General features: G+C 42.1%; 1 protein-coding gene across 10 annotated transcripts in view; it reads right to left on the minus strand.

The window, feature by feature from the left end:
- The window catches only part of PTPRF (protein tyrosine phosphatase receptor type F), a 341929-nt gene that overhangs the window by 159129 nt on the left and 164960 nt on the right, over positions 1-17840 (minus strand). For all 10 annotated transcript variants that reach the window (XM_052666105.1, XM_052666114.1, XM_052666110.1 and 7 more), the window contains exons 4-5: positions 13746-13891; positions 10635-10776 (exon numbers count right to left, since the gene is read on the minus strand). In XM_052666105.1, the coding sequence (XP_052522065.1) occupies positions 10635-10776; positions 13746-13891 (288 nt within the window). The remainder of the gene's footprint in view (positions 1-10634; positions 10777-13745; positions 13892-17840) is intronic.

A 17840-nucleotide genomic window follows, 5' to 3' on the forward strand; every position in this document is an offset into this window, starting at 1 on the left:
AAGGCAGATGAATGTCTACACTGCAGTGTTCTTCCATGGCATCAACCGACCTGCTTCATCAAGGAGCTAGATGGCCTTGGGAAAACAGGTCTTATTATACCTCACACCTACTGGTTCTCATTAGAAAAAAGGATTTAAAGAGCTATTTCAGAGCTCTGCAGAAAGAACCTGAGCAGGTGAGACTATTATCCACTATTATCCAACTGAAATATCCTCAAGAACAAACAGCAGTCAGAAAATTCTATGGGGAAGGTATTAATACCTTCATAAAGATTCTCAGGGCTTCTAAGACAGCAAGTGGAATGGGCATAGTTTAGACCATCTTTATACCAAGTTTCAGTCACTAATAGCTCAGATGACAAATTAACAATGAGGGGTCACAATAATTACTTCTTTGCATCCCAAATTAGGATCAATTACTCCTCTTGCTTATTATCTGGGCACTGCTTTTTAATAGGCATCACAAACGTAGAGCCTTCCTGACTAAATTGCATTTAAAAAAAAAACAAGATCAACTAGAGGTGCTAAAGACAAGGAGATGTGAGACTTGTGAATAAGCACGATGCACAGAAACCAGCTGTCAGCAAGATACAGGTCTTTAATGCAAAGCCAGCCTTGCTTTGTACAACTTCTCAGGCCAAGTGCAAAGGGTGGCCCATCAGCAGCACTCACGTGATTTTCCTTTTTTTCTGCAGGAGGTGTTCAAGCATTTGGGAAACGTTCTCTCCCTTGGGTACAGTGACACACACAGTGTGCCACCCCCACACGCAGGGCCTCCCTTCTCAACAACTGATGCCACAGATGTATTAGCATGTACAGAGATAGCAGTCCCATGTTGCCCTGGCATTCACTTTAAAACAGTGATCTCCCCAAGAATGATTTCAGTGCTGCTGCAGTTTTTAGCGAGAGGAAGAAGGTAAGGCAGGAGCATAAGCCCAGTACAGCAACTTCTGTACATACAGAGATTTATATTTTTGCAGCTGTAAGCACCGAATTCTGTATGGTCACGGTTACCACATTCTGTTCTCTCCATGCTCCATTTTCCATTTAAGAAGCCACTCTTTAGTTCTATTAAGTGGATATACTCTCACCCTTCTGCAGGAGAAGTTGCAGAAGATCAGTGTAGTGCTATGTCTTCTGAAGTGCCCATGTAAGTCACAGAACACCAGTAAATGACAACAGGTCACTAAGCTTTGAGCAAAGAGTCTCTCAGTTATGAGCAGGTACAGAAGGTAATTTTGCCAAAGTATTTAGGGGGCTCAGAAAGGACATCTTGCTCTTGCCCTTCCCTTTTTCCTTGGAACCAAAGCAGACAGTCCACATGGTACTGTCAAACAGTGTTTCACATTAATTTCCAATAGTTGAAATAATGAGGTACTAACTCTCTCAGAAGGCTGTTCCACAACCTAACAGACTTCAAAGACTCTACAAATATATACTAGCAACTAACTTTATTAGTCAGCAGGAGAAACCAGCAGGGCTAACATACAAGCTACAGAGAGCACATCTGTCAATAACAGGTTGCTACAGTTCTCCACAGACACTCTCAGAATGAGGCATCTTGAAAGAGATGCAGCCATAAGAAAGGTCTTTTGAAACATCTGATGATAAAATCTATTCTTGTAGCTTCTGATGGGCACGAGTAGATATAAACTCTGGTGAGAAATGTGATTTTTTTTCTGGCAAGGTTTACAGTGACAGTTAAATTATCTAAAGGAACCAACTTCTTGTTTGTCTCTTCTAGTTGAATTAAGTACACTTCCATTTAAGTGCTTTTTAAAATAAGAAATTGATTAATTTATAATTGCATGTTTTCCTTTTTTTTTTTTTTTTTTCTCTTCTCTAAAAGACTTCTAGATCCATTTATACACAACTCATTAATAGAAGTATTTTCCCCTGGCAGCCAGTCCTCCAAACTCAATTCATTAACTGAGAGTCACTGGGTCCAGCCCTAGCATAGTTATTACCAAATAAACATTTTGAGAGCTAAATCAGGGCTCACTGACACCTAATCAACTCCGCTCTCTTGTTCACTATTATTATGTTCACATTATGTTTCTCATGTTCACAAACATAAGAAACACTAAGAGGTTTTGTGATAAGCCTGCTGTGCCTTGCTTGGAAACAAGAGATGAGACAAACACGGGTGCATTAGAAAGGCAGACAAAGCAGGCTAGCCAGAGAGCTCTTAAATGAAGAAAGCAACCTGTCCTAGAAGAGGATTGGGTATCTCCAAAAATCCACAGATCCCCCAGTGCTTTGGGAAAGACATCTGCAAGGCTCTGTGTGTCCATCTTCAGATGTGTGTTAAAGAAAATACTAATAAAATCAATTTCTCAAACAGGAATAAGTGCAGAATAGGTCTGCTAAGACTAGATGGGCAGAACTGGAAACTGGCAGACAGTCTGTGATAAGCTAGGAATTTCAGTGCAAGGGGAGGCTCACTCAGTCACATTCTGGGATGGATTAGGGCATCAGCTAGCACGTCTCAACCTATACATCCTTATTCTCCAAACAGATGTATTTACTTCAATTTTTACAATGTATGTTACACCCATATTGCAGTGCATCTTTTTTGCCCCCATGGCATCTAGGCCAAAAAGTTTACAGGACATATAACGTCTCCCTGGCAGCCTTCATTTGCTGCTCTGTTCTCATCCTTTTTAGATGACCAATCTTTTCAGTGTCTGCCTCAACATCCTCAGAGAGGACTGAAAGTCCGTCCTGATGATAAACTCCATCATCTAAGCCTGCAGTACCTTTTCCTCGAGCCAAGGCTTTTCTGTCACGTTTCCTGCTTCTCATCCCCTTCACAGTCCCAACCCTGAGCTTTCAAATGCTGCTGTAGCCACAGGGGTGGAGGCAGATGGGACCGCCAGCCTCTGCGCGGTGACGTGCGAGGCAGTGCTGGTGGCTGCTGCCTCCCAGCTGGGACCGATGATCTGTTCCAATGGAGAGTCAGATCAGATTAGCTTAAACCACAGACAATTTAATCTAACCTGTCTGATCTTAAACTGGAACAAAGACACAGAAGCAGTCATCTGGCCATCCCTGGTCTCAGCTGGGACATGGCAAGCCACAGCACCGTCCCCAGCAAGAAAGGAACCTGCCTGCGTGCAGATCTCTGCCAGAGTTAAACTGATCTGTGTGCGCCTCATTTACCTCTGGAATAGGCAGAACGTTTTGTAAGCAGAGCAGCAGCAGTGAACAGCCTGACACACTTTCCATAACACTTTCTTAGGAAGCTGTAAGAGTGAGAAGCAACCTGTCTTCACACCCTGAGCCCAGGAGAAGAGAGAAAAAAATGCCCTGAGCTCAATTATCAATTTTCACAACAGACAAGTTACCAGGAGGTTGCCACAATGCTCTAAATGAACATCTGTGCTTCTGGGTATTTTTGTGAGGGATTTGAGGAATGGAATAAGCAAAAAGGTGACAACAGTTACTAGTCACAAAAATTTGTAAGTGTTCATCGAATCACAGAATGGTTTGGGTTGGAAGGGACCTTTAAGATCATCTAGTTCCAACTCTCTGCTATAGGCAGGGACACCTCCTTCTAGACCAGGTTGCCCAACTCCCCATCCGGCCTGGCCTTGAACACTTCCAGGGAGGGGACATCCATAACCTCACTGGGCAAACTGTTCCAGTGTCTCACCACACTCATAGTAAAGAATTTCTTCCTAATTGTGTTGTTTTCCGCCCCCTCGAGAGTTGGACATATCAGCAGCATAAAGGTCAGCTTGGGCTGGGAAGCAGCCAACATGATGAGGTGAAATATCGCCACTGGCTGACCCAGGACATCAGTCTCTGAAATTAACTTGAACTACTAAACATGCCAATAGATTGAGATACTGTACATGTTATAACCATCATAAGCATACCCTCAGCATGGGATAATGATTCTACTGGACTACAATATGCAAACGTTTTCTTCATAAAACAGATTAATGTGCTTGGAAGAAAAGTAACATGCAAACAGCATAGAAGAAACAGCCCACAGGGATAGGAACTCATAAAGTATTGACTGCTGCCTAAATGATGTGAAGGAATATATCTGAGACATTACTTGCATTAAGTATACCTCATCCTTCCTGTAATACAAAAGGGATCACAACCAACAAAACTACAATGGATTCATTCTTTTACTCTTTGAAATTATGCATCTCGACCTTCAGATTTCACTTCCTAAGATGGTATCATTATCAGCAGTTTATGAAGAGTAAAAAATTCCAGAAGACAATGTTCATAACAGAATGGAGAAGTCATCCATACCCAAACCAGTACACAATCCTGATATTCCGTGGTACAGAATTTAAACGGCACCTCTACCCACAGCAGAGTATGGTAACTGGATACGGCCTTAATTACACTTGTTTCACTGAGGTAACTGGAGATTCTCTTCAAAACAAAACAGCAACAACACAAAAACAAACAAAAGAAACCAGCCCAAGCATGAAGTCTTTTTCACAGGATACAACAGCACGCTATTTCAAGATACCTAGCAGTTGCAACACACACTGCATTAGAGCTGTCAGAGAGTTCTACAGAAAACAGTGCCTTATTTGTTTGCCACTTAAAGTTGATTTGTTTCTATCTGGGAAGCCCTTCCTGTACCACAGGTTCTGTGCCTGGGTGCTTCTCTGCCACTGGAGCCGTCAGCTTGCTGACAAGAAGGTGACAACATCCCCTCCTGCCACAGATGCAATCTCACAGGATCTCATTTGAGAGCCAACATGCAGAAGCAGGCACTCACTGCAAAAGACAAATATTCTCAAGATTAAGAGTGTCTTTTCAGACACAAGGCTTTATGGGAGCACACGATTCCAAAGGGCTCAGCTTAGCATTAAATACATGATGTTTCACATAAAACTTTTCAAAGGTTGTATTTCTTGCTTCATAAACTTGTGGAATGAACCTGGATGTTAACCTTAGTGCATGGCAGTCTTCTGGTGGAACATGCTACCATGGATACGTTATATGGCTATGTATGATTAGTTAATCATTTAGCAGAGTAAGAAATGGAAATTGTGGCATTTGGGTCTGATAAGTTCTAAAGATCTGCTGATGCTCCTATTTGGAAGAGACCAGCAACATTTAAAACTTTGCCTCTAAGAAGCAATTCTTTGCCTACCACTCAAAGCCAAGAAAGCCTTTCTTATTAAATATTAGAAAAACTGAGCTCTGAGAGTAACACTACTGTTATCATTGAATCTGATCTTTAAAAATAAATAGATAAAACTGTACTGAGATGATAGGTGCTCTACAGATATCAAAGATTAAACAGATGAACTGTCTCCAGGTTTTCTTGCAGCATGAGATGTAATGGTGATACAACTAAAACGCCCTATAAATTTTCTTGGCCTATTTCTAACAGATTGCCAGTTCTGCTCAACCTTCTATGCTATGGGGACCGAGAAAACACCTATTTTCCTTGAACTTCCAGGATCCTTCTAGGTGTTGTGCAGTAATTCAGAAATGGCAAGGCTTTTTAGCAGGACGACAGGGCTACTAAATTGAGTTACCAGAGAAATGCCAGGCAACCTGCTGTTGAGCAGCATAATACACTCTTTCCTTGTGAACACTGCTTATACCTTAATAGCTTAAGTCCATGTGAGCTGGGATTTACACTCTTCGAGGTGACAACCTAAACTTCTCAATTGTGTTACCATGAGTAATTGGCTTAATGTTTCCCTTTTTAACAAGCACAAGACATGTCACCATCCACAGGTGACATGCTTCCAGGCTTCTTTGTGCATCACCATATTAGCAGTGAAGCAGGTGGAGACTCACTGCGCTGCAGTGCTTGGGAAAGCAAGTCACAGAGGTCCTTGACCTGAGTCTCATACAGATGGAAAGTACAGTTTGGGTTGCTTGGGTGGAGAGCAAAGAGCAGGGGTAAGATCTCTGCTATCACAGCTGCCTTTCCATGGAGAGACCAAACGAAGCCAAAATAGTCAACGGCCATGGAATGAGAAGAGGAAAGAGCTGTTCTCTCCTGACCAGAGGCACAAAGAGAGCACTACCAGTCTCAAGAGCAGCAGTCTACGAGGAGGCTTAATTCATTTGCAGAATCAGAACCAGCACATCCAAAGGGAATCAATTTCCCTTCCATAATTGCCTCAGTTCTATAATGCATTGCTAAAAATTCTTCTTGGCAAAAAGACACAAAAGCATGAGTCAAAGCCCAGTGATCCTACTGATCCTTCTGTAACTAACCAAACATAAACAAGGATTAAACATAGCTAACTTCTGTTTACCACTGCAATAACAAAATTAGCTTTGGAAGAGTGTTCACAAGAAGGACATATTGTTTCAGGCCTTGGGAGATCTAGCTCTCTGCAGAAATCATTTGTAACAGTCAAATGTTTATCATGTACCGATTTTAAACAGAGTAACTCTAGGAACTGGAATACAGCTGGCAGATGGTGAAAGAAATTAAACTCATGACATGGTTCAGTAATCAGCAAATTACAGTGATGTGGAGGTGCTTCCCACCCTGGGACATTCCACAGCTCCACGGAGACACACCAAAACTTCCTTGATTCCTGACAGAATCAATCTGACCAGTGAAATTCAGCCTGTCGGGGTACCTGGATGCTGAAAGCAGGCAAGCCCCTTCCCTAGCTTTTCCACCTGTCCTCCGAATCAGGAGCTGCCCTCTGGGCAGACAGCTCCATGCCACATCATTAGGATCTGCACTGGGGATTTGCACAGATCTATGCTGAAAACGGTAAGTGGAGATGAGTCTCATTTTCATTTAACCTACTTAAAAACAAAAGGGAAATGAAACTCTGAATATATTCAGTGTCACTTGGATATGACTGTACGCTCTGGGTTACAGCAGAGGGGGAAAAAAAAATAATCTAAGTGCACTGATGAATCATTTGCAATTCATTTCCAAATTCTGGGAATAAAGCTTGTAACCCGATGTTCAATCTGGAAAGCTCTAGGAGAAGGGACTGACCAAGCAGTCTGTATTTGAGCCTTCTTTCTTTCCCAAATAATCCATGTTTCCCTGCCCACACTTTGAGGACTTGTTATGCATTGCTCTTCTCTATCTTCCTGCTGGAATCCACAGACAGAAGGCATTCTTTAGCCTACAGGTGAGTGGAGATAAGCACCATTCTTTCTACCCTTCCCAGACAGCTGCAGTGCTGAGCACGGAGCTTGGTGGAAGGGCACCAGGCTGGCAGTGCTGCAGGCTGCCTGCAGCCACGTCCTTCTGCGCTGGCATCCTTCCTACTTGCATTTCATATAATCTCCCTATTTAAAACGCTTGGTAATTCTCAACATTACAACTCAATGATATATTTATTAATTTGTTAGAGCCACTAACTGTCCCCGAGGCTTTTCTTGGGAATGTGTGTCAGCATATTGATTCTACCCTTCCCTCCTTGCACTTTCCTCCTCTACGCTTTCCTCCTCTGCCAGGCAGGCCGGAACGTACTTCTGTGCTGCTCCAGGTCATAATTGGAAAAAAGATAGAAATGTTCAATATGACTCATACATAATTCAGCTTATCAGCTACCCGGGAGAAATGAGAAGAGAAGGTATATGCATGTCTTTTTCTTCTACTATCAACTGAAGAAATAATTTCCAGTTACACCAAGTATATGCGTAGTTTGTACACAACGATATTTGAGGTTAGGAGGAAAAAATGAGAGAGAAGGGAGTGAGAATGAAAGGGCAGTAGAGAACCAAACTGTTAGAAGAGATTCACATCTGAGGATTCCCTCTTCCTTACGAAGACTGGACTCAGGCTTTTCTCTTAATATTCAGAACAGAATAAGTTAGCAATTAGAAAGGATTATCTGCCTCTGATCTGTAAAACATCGTGCAAATCTAAATAAAATAAAGCTCCAGATTAGTTAGCTACAAAGACATCTAATAAGAGCCTGCTAAACCCTGACTGTGACTTCAGGATTTAATGTTAAGGCCTGCGTTCTAAAGAGCAAATTGTGCAGAAGCATTAAAACTTATTGTTACAAAGGATTTTTAATGTAAAAATCAATATGTACTCTGTATTTAGCAGCATGTAACCATAAGGACGTTTTTGATAGAGCTTTGTCATGCATCAGGGACCGCCGCATTAGTCAAATTCTTGAAAGGAAGTGCAGAATATCTGCATCATTCAAAATGCCACCTGAGAGCAATTACAGAAATTATTTTAACCCCAGAAGCAGAGGGAAAATCCAATCCTAGCTGACAGCCTTGAGGGTATCAATCGTTCCACGTGAAATGTGTCATTTCCAAATAGCTCTGCTGAATTCAGGTGAGGAAAGCGGTGGCAAACGAGAGAGGCGGGGTTCTTTATGTTTGTATTTTACAGACCATTGAGGCTGTTTGAACACTGCCACAAACAGAGCACTGACTTATAAAATCTGCTCTGCAAACCCATCAGCAAAAGAATTTTGATCGTCAAAAAACGTCATGTTCTTAACAAACAGAAACAGTGTAATCTACAGCAGACAACAGAGTAGGATGAGACAATACGGTTGAAAAAAAATAAACTCACCCCCATAAAACCTCAGAAAAGAAAGCAAGATACAAGATGCGTTTTCTCAATGCAGGTACATTGTAACAGAGCTCACCTGCACCATCAGGTTAAGGCAACACATGCAGCTCTTCCTCCTCTGTAAGCAAGCTCACTACTCCTTATGCAGGCGCACTCTGAAATCGCTTTACAGCAATTCTTCTTAATTTTACCCATTATGAGAGTACCTGGAAGGGGTCGATACTCTTCAGCTAGAGAGGAAAACACAGTCCCAAGCCTGCAGATGGTTTCTGACCTCATGGTATCATGTTAAACCAAGCATTAGCTCCAATTTAAGGCAGCTTCCAAACAGAAAAGCAGGCTCTGTGCTTGATTGGTACTGACTTTTGCTTCCATAGCTCTTAAACAGCGCAGGCATGCCTTTTCCTGTTCCTGGTGTTTCATAGCATTCCCTATTTATGCGGTGGTCTGCAAGTTTTACCTCATCAGGAACTCAGCAGGAGCTGCACGGAGCTGAGAAATACTGTTATGCTCCTTTATGCAATGCATGTCTCTGTGGGCCTTTGAACATTTAACACAGAGCAAATAAATTATTAGTGCATGTGTGCATGTGCATACAGATCTAAGATACATAAAGGCAAGAGCAACCAAAGGAAACAGGAATGTGCATGGAACAGTTAGATATTAAAGTATCTACTATCACAAAATCCATTTCTAAGAATCATTTGAATACAGATCTGCAAGGAAAATGCCGAAAGAGTTCTACTGTGCTTTGTGTGCTCACATACACGGCTGCAAAGGCAAGGAGTAACAAAAGGGACCTGCTTCTTTTACCCAACAGTTTTCAAGTCTATAGCACCTGTTATCCATCTCTTAATAATACCGCTGAAGAGCAAGCTGATCCTTTAAGATGCCCCACCTCCAGAAACAAGATACACAATCACATCAAGTATTGAATGATTTCTATGACTCCCATCATCAGAGTGCCTGAGCACATTACAGCTGTTTGATGTATTCTTTGTCACAGAGCAGAGAGGAAAATATGATTACCTCTACGCTATAAATGGGAAGAGAGAGCAAGGGACCACAGTAATGTATCTGGGAAGCCAGTGAGAAAGCAAGGAAACAGAGTCGCTCTGCATGGCTGGCACACCTACAATGAGACAACCACTCCTGTGCTCTCACAGCCAGACTGAACAGAAAAACACCATGCAATTTTGAAGATTCAAAACCATACAAATACTTCCCAGTTTTTTTCCCTACTCAGAAGTTTCTCCATCTACTCAAACACACCAAGCAATTTGCTTAAGCCTTCTCGCACTTGTCTTAGTAAATGCAAATAAAAAAATCCATTCAGCCAAATGCCCTGGGTTTGTAACATCCCAATGCACTTACAAAATCCTATATGTAAACAAATACTACAACACATTGATGTGCCGAAAAAATCCCTTTTGCCTTAAAAGCAAACAATAATTCTGACAATCTATTATAAAAGAAATCATCAAGTGATCGCAAGCCCCTTGTATCTTCCACACAGCTCTCCCACAAAACATTCAATTTAGAAGAAATAGAACATCATGGGAAGCAGAAAAAAAACCATATATCAGACAAGGACTGAAATACGTTCTTCAGAAGGAGAAAGACAATAACAAGTCATGACTACAGTGAAAAGTAAACCCAGCTACATTCCGCATCAAACTCAAAATCTGAAGAGCAGCCTAAAAATCCATTCCGAAAGAACAGCGCTGATTTAATCCAGAAGGTACAGCAACAAAGATTAAGTTTCTGATTGTCAGACACCATTCTCAGATTCCCTGAAGATGGGTATTATATCAAAGCAGACAGACGAGAAAAGTATACAAATGTCTCTTTAGCTGGGCCTCCAAGCCAGGAATAACACACCTCAATCAGACAATTCAACTAATACACTTTAAGGAAAGTTCAGAATCTGCCATCCTTTCTGCTCGTGATTGTCTGAAAAATAACAGCTTCCATCACTAAAAGAAATCACAGCAAATGGAACAGGAAGAACACAGCTTTTCCAGACCAAGCTAAAATATCACCGTGTCATTTAAGAGCGCTACAACACAGCTACCAAAGCCAGAGCTGTCTAAGGACGCAAAAACCACTTCCCACTTACCTTCTAACACTGTTAATTTGGCACTTGTGTTTATCTCCCCAACACTGTTGGTGGCTGTGCACTCGTAGATAGCTTCGTCTCGATGAACACGCAGCGGCTGTATCCGCAGAACAGATCCCGACCCATCATCAAACTCGATAACCTTTAACAACAAAAAGCAAGCAGTTTTTAAGCAGCAGCTACTTCAAGAAAAACAAAGTCAAAACAATGCAGGGGTTAAAAACAAAACATAACACCCTGTAATCTACAAAATATCGTGCAACTGGTCTGTTGCTCCACGTCCAAAACTGCAAACGTTTCAGTCAAGAACATATCAGCCCTCTGAGAAGCCTAGAACAAATGAAGATCCAATGAGGTTCTTTATGAAGCAGTCAAGCATGAAAAACTATCAACCTGGTAATAAAGAAGTGGATCTGATGATTTAAAACATCTGAGCCATATTTGCACTAATGGTCTCACTAATCACACTGATCGCAATTTAGTGCCAACTCTCACCTTCATGGAAGAGCAGAATGATGTACTCCTGTAGGATCACCAGGAACACAGTTACAGACCTACAGCAACTGCTTGAGCACCTACAGCGTGTGCTAACTTCAGTACAAAGCGAGGGGTTGCAATGTCCTTCAGCATCAGGTACTTTGCAACTCTGCCACGATCATCAATTATATAATTATAGCTTCTTCCTCAGCATAATAAATAAAGTCCTTAATAAATCATTGCCTTTCCATCCTGCTAAGGAAGCTGCAACATACATTAGTCCAAGAGAAGAAAGAGGTACTTGTTAGCTTACAGCTGGATCACTGTAAGCTATGCCTTAACGGCAAGCCAGTGAAGAAGCAGCCTCGGGCCATTGTTAATGCTAAGCTCATCCCTCTCCTATTACTGAGCACTGTAAAACTTGAAAATATTAACTGAACTGCAGATGGTGACAACATGAAGGAAATGCACAGACCCCTGCTGTCACTGGGGAATTCAGGGGCAGATTAGAGAGACTAAGCTGAGTGCTCTTCCAAAACCTTGTGTCAGCCTAGGACCTGCATCACCTCTGTGCAAAACTTTCAGCTGATTTGCAAGAACCCTGTTTATGGGCTCTTCCCAGACTGAGGCAGTGAAAATGAGAATGCAAAAACAGCAAGCGCCACAAGGCTCTGCAGTGACAGGAGATAGGAAGAACCAGAAGGGTAACCACTGAAAATCTGCAGTTCCTCACTCTGGAAGGAATAACCATTCTGCTTGAAGTAATAGAAATAGATGACAAAATACGCTGCTCTGGGGTCAAGCAGCAGCAGACAGGGCAGAGAAAGGTGATCATGACTGCAGTATGTTTCAAGAAATTACTTTTATTTTTTTAATTGAATTTTAAATTAAATATGGAACTGTGACAAAATGCTAAATCTACTACTGAAATCCCTCCACGGTATTTTAAAGCAAGTGGTCAGATGCAGACACTCATCCAGTCCAGTGACAAGGATTAGAACGCTAATAGGTGAAAGAGCAGGAAAGCCCTTTTCCCCTTCGTGCCCTCTGAATAAACGCTGTGTGTGTGAGGAAGACAGCTACAGCCACAAAGAACCTGGCAGACACCAACACCAGAAGCACTGCTCCGTTTGCTAACTGTGGATACTTCTTTTGTGTAATAGCTCAGCATGTCTCCATTGGATTTGATGGCTTTTTCTCATTTTAGCTGAATTTCCGTTTTCTTCTAACTAAAGACGTAGTAATGAGGTATAATTAACAGTTGTCTGCCAAAATATCCAGACATCACTCACGATCTCCAGCCTCTGCTCTGTCTCAAAAGTGATGTGAATAAAGGTATGAGATCGCTCATGTGAATGCATGTAATAGCACATATCCCTCCGGTAAGCCACAAATTCACTACAAAGCTTATATTTACTTACAAACCTGAATGTTTAAATGGTTACTATACAACAAAACTTAAACCTTTATTGGGGAAAAATACCAATGTAAAACAAGATTGAAATTGATTACTTTAATCAATGTTTCCTGCTCACATACAAAATCATGATTAAAATTGGTGACTTGAATCAATCTGCTCTGGGCTACAAAGTCATCTGCACTCCAGTCAGGAAAGCAAAAACATCAAAGGCAGCAGAATGTTGTCAGGGTCACGCTTCCAAGGGCAGTTTTAGAGAGAAGAACCCAATCCAAAAAAAAGCAAAGTGAAGAAAAAGGTGGAAAAAGTCAGTGGAAACATATCTGCTATCTAAAATATGAACCTAATTGGACACCTATATGAAGATGAGTAAAAGACTGGAGGGCAAGAAATATGAGGAGCAGCTGAGGTGCCTGGGTTTGCTCAGTGCAGAGCAGAGGAGCTGAGGGGAGGCCTCATGGTGTGCAGCTCCTCACAGGGAGTGGAGGGACAACACTGAGCTCTGCCCTCTGGGGGCACTGACAGCCTAAGGGAACAGCATGGAACTGTAGCAGGGGAAAGTGGGGGGCAGGGACTAGGGAAAGAGTCTGCTCCACAGGGCGGTGGGCATGGCCCCAAGCCTGATGGAGTTCAAGGAGCATTTGGACACTGCTGTCAGATGCAGGGTTTGAACTGTAGGTGGTTCTGTGTGGAGCCAGAAGCTGGACTTGATGATCCTTGGGGGTCCTTTCCAACTCAGGGTATTTTATGATTCTAGGAAAGTCAAATTACCCATTGAGATGGCTTCATGATCTCCTTTCCAAGTATATTTGTTGAGGGTGCTAGCAGCAGCACTCACTGAGAAAGTTGGGATTTTGACATCCCACTTTTAAATTACACCAGGTGTAGGAGGCCAAGGAGGTACCATGCCAACATTCACAATGAAAACAGAAAATCACTTCTAGATGCAACTTTTATCTGCATCCCATTCAGCATACAGCTGTTTCTCATCTGAAGAAGGGTCTCCCATATGTGTGCAACCAGAATCATGCTTACAAACGACAACACTGGCTCTACAGGTAGCACTGCTGCAGGGAAGGAAGCTCACATTAAAGTCCTAGATTTGCTATTGCTATGTCGCAGAGAAATCTGAGCTGCAGTGACGAATACTGTGTACTGACAACCTGCAAACATGTGGGTTTTTTTCATTTTATTTTATTTTTTATTTTCCTAATTACCTCAAACCGCTGAGAACTGACTTTCTTCCCCTTCTTCATCCATGTGATTCGAGGCTTGGGCTCTCCTGTTGCCTGACACACAAAAGAGGCCACTCCTCCAGAAATCCCAATCTGATCTTCAGGAGCTTTCATAAATGTTGGTTTGCCTGGAAAAACAACAAGATCACCCCATGAGGACACAGAATCAGATAAGGAAGGAACGAGTCATATACATCTAAATTAAAAGATAATTGGTGCTCTCGCAACAAATCCAGGTTGAACAGCCTCGGTCACACAAAGTCAGCACAGCCTGCAACATGACAAGCATGGTTTCTGCTCGAGTACCCTTTTTCCTGAACTGAATGAAGTCCATCTGCTTTGCCTGTAAATGAGGGCAACAGAGGGCTCCCCCCAGCCCCTAGGCATTCCTTCAGGTATATGAGAAAATGGAACAATTTTTACTGTTTGTTTTTTAAATAAATGGATTTTTTGCAAGTATATAACATGGTCATTGCACTGGAAAATACAGAACAGCTGACACACCAGACCTATAAAATGTACCATACGCTGACATTCGTTTTCCTGAAAGCTGTTGAGGCATTTGTCAAAATTAACAGATAAGTTTTATCTGCACAACTAAGAACCTTTAATTTCATTTGAGCTGTGGACTGGCATAAAAATCCTACAGCCTAAGTACTTGGAAACCTTCACGGGCTGGGCTATGCTTGGTAAAACTAATCACTAAAAATGAAAGTCAGCAAAGAAACCAAAGTGACATTCAGGCCTGAAAGACTCAGCAAAAATGGAAAAAAAAAAAATCATGTAACATCTTAATAATCAATGAAAAGTTTCATGAAAATACAGTTGTGCCCTCTGGATCAATCAAATTAGGTGTCCAGGCTGAAATTTTGCAACATCCCGGGCAGTTCTGAAATGCTGCTTTGACCCAGGAAGATGCCTGGGATGATCTCTTATCCTTACAGAGCATTAAAACATTTAACCCCACGCAGAGGGTTTGCAGAGCACAGCCACGATGTCACTCAGGCAAAGGTCACCATGAGGCCAAATATGAAATATAGCATATAATTCTGATTAACCACTTCAGAGATGAACCTGGCCTAGAAACAGCACAGAGAAGACAGCAGTATGTGCTGACCACAGCTCCTCACCTTCCTGCTCTTGACACAGCCACGAGGGTGGCCTTGAGGGAGATGGGGACATCTGCAAACCCAAACGCAGGGCGTTTTAACATTAAGCTTTCCATGAACCAAAGACTGAGTTTTCAAGATCCAGGTGGGTTCAGTGACCCCAAGAGAAAACATTGTTTAAACGTATTTTCCTTATGGTAAGGAGATTAAAATGCTGACCTCGACCACAGGTACTGAGGCGTACTGAGTGGTACTCATCCTCGGTGAAGAGAGCCTTTAGGACTGAGCAAAGAAAATAGCTCAAATCCCAGAAAAAGAAGCCTTTTAAGATGTAATGGCCACCATCAGCAGTCCTTGGCACACTATCCTGACATTAACAGCAAGCAATTATTAAGTGTGCTTGCTTAACTGAGGCTGATTTCCCATATTTACTCATCTATAATCACGTCTATTTCTACTTAGTTTATATTTACATATATCTGTGTTTATTCACCTCTCATCTATCCCAGTGAAATGTTAATTTACTGTTCAGGCAGCTGGTGATTGCAGTGTGATTGACTGCTTTGCGATGCAGTGTGCTGAGCTGATGCCTTGTATTGCATTTCTGCACTTGATTTGTTCTTTTGATTTTCTGTTATTTACTCTGTGATCTTAGTAAAATAGTCTAAATTTTTCAAATGACAAATAAAGCAGAATTCAAAACTTCTGTCCTTGAAGAATACAATGCAATTACACCTCTCAGTGTACACCAACTCCCCAGTTCATACACCAAGGACTTACTTTACTTCTGTACATTTTAAAAAAATCAATACTATTAAAAACCGGAACAAAAGGAAACAGAATGTTCGCAGGCAGTAAAACCTTAAAAACCTCCTGTCTTGTTCAGCTTGAATTTACACTGTTCTAATGAATCTTTTTCTCCTGCACATTCAATTGAGCAACTCTCATTTCTGGAAACCGTCTAAATCCACCGAGACTGGTCACAGAAGCATACCTGTACATAAACCACACTCTCACGCAGCCTGGGAAAGGGAATTTCTACAAAGCAATTTTAAATGTTTGTATGCCCTGAAGTTTTAAATGAAAGCACTAATTAAACAACCCTAAAATTCCAAGTTCTGGCCCCAGGACAACAGCTGGGCACGGGCATACATATTTTTATAGCTACCAGTAACTCTAACAGCAACTCCCAACATTTCTCTCCGTGAGAGCTAACAGAAGTGTGACAGACCTTCCATGAGATTCCTAGACTCTGTGGCCATGACGATCTCCAGAGTTGCTTTCCAGCCACCAATCCCAAGCGTGCTGCTGGGGATGCATCACCACAACCATGTCCCGAGGGCAGCAGTACCCACTAAGGACACGGACATGTGGTGGTGCAAGCAGCCTTCTTTTAACCTGTTTTGAAAGTCTGCACTCTTGGACTAGCCCTGGAAACACAAAAATATAAGGATATACTGAAAATACAATATTTAATCAGTAACAGAGTCATTCTCTTGTTTCTGTCTTAAATTCACCGTGACCAAAGTCTTCACATATGATTATGTGTGTGCCAAGTTTGAAGTTTAATGTTTGTTGTTCAAACAAACTACAAAAAAGATACAAGGTTCTGAAGTGCCTTCTGTAGTAAAAGCCTCACTTTTCCTAAATGATACCAAAAAGTACATAATCTTTTTTCTTCAAACTTTCAACAAAAAGATTGCTTGCCTGAGACTAACGGAAAGAGAACCTCCACAGTGATACCTGGGTGACAGCAGGGAGATGTGGCTGCTTTCCCATCACACCCACCTCTGCTTACTCCATCATCACATGGAGTAACAACTCCAGACTTGTGTATTTGTCATCTGACAGCTCCAAACAGCTCAGCCTCTCTCTCTGGCCTCTCTGCTTGGCAAAGATCCCTGGAGCATTCTCCATCCTCACCCTCTAAATGAATTCTTGCTCCTCACTTCATAACCAAGTTCCCACTACACCAGGAGAAGAAATTACTGCTATTATCATTTCTGTTTACTCATAAGCTTCAAGCAGGAGCAAAGGGAAAACTTTCAGCTTTGCAGCTGAACCTTTCCCTGTTTGGTCTTTGCTCAAAACTACATTATGCTATAGAGCTTATGGAAAGAATGGTTCTGAGGTGGAACACCATGAAAAATAGGGCATTTTCTTACAAAAGCCGAAATCTTATTTGGCTGGAGGCTGAGGGATGACCAGTTCAGACATGCCCCTCCATTGAGGGGAAAAAAAACATTTCAAAGAAAAGGACTTTCCTTCCACAGCCAGTTCTGCTGAAAAAGTCACTTGCTTTTTCAGCAAGGAAAGATTTCTGGATAATCCTATAAAGGAAATCACAAGGAGGGTCTCACGGCATGGAAGAGATGCTATCAGAGGTTATGCACATACGAGCCTGCTTCAGCACACCAGGTAACAGCAGTGGGCTCGGGCAGAGCCCTGTGAAGCTCTCACAGGAAATGTTCCCTTGAGTCACGGAGAGCTGCAAGAATGTGGGTGCAGAGAGGCAGAGTGAGATGCACCAGTGGACATGAGGCATGCAGCAGGCAGTCAGGCTGCTGGTCAGTGCCACCAGCAAAGCATAGGGAGCTGGGGGGCCTACAGCCTGCAAGCACAGACTGTGGCCTACTGCCCAGCTCCTGGCACAGCCTTCCTGCAGGGCACCTGGGAGCAAGAGAGCCAACCATGAAAATCCATCTCTCTCACTCCTGTTATATATATAAAAAAAATCACCATCATTCTCTGCTATTCTAGATGATTTGCTTGTTGCAAAACAATTGTTATAAATCAGAAACCCATCTCAGCAGCTATCTTAAAATGTGCCCTACCAGGAGTAGTAATGTTTCAATCCTTTTTCTTTTTCCTTCTTCCTTTTTTTTTTTCTTAAAAAATAAAAAAATCAAACCAGTTCAGAGCCACTTAAACGTCACAAGTTCCCACAGGCAGCACAGCTCCTCACCTT

The sequence above is a fragment of the Tympanuchus pallidicinctus genome, unplaced genomic scaffold (genome assembly GCF_026119805.1).
Source record: "Tympanuchus pallidicinctus isolate F22 unplaced genomic scaffold, pur_lepc_1.0 scaffold7, whole genome shotgun sequence".
NCBI lineage: Eukaryota > Metazoa > Chordata > Aves > Galliformes > Phasianidae > Tympanuchus > Tympanuchus pallidicinctus.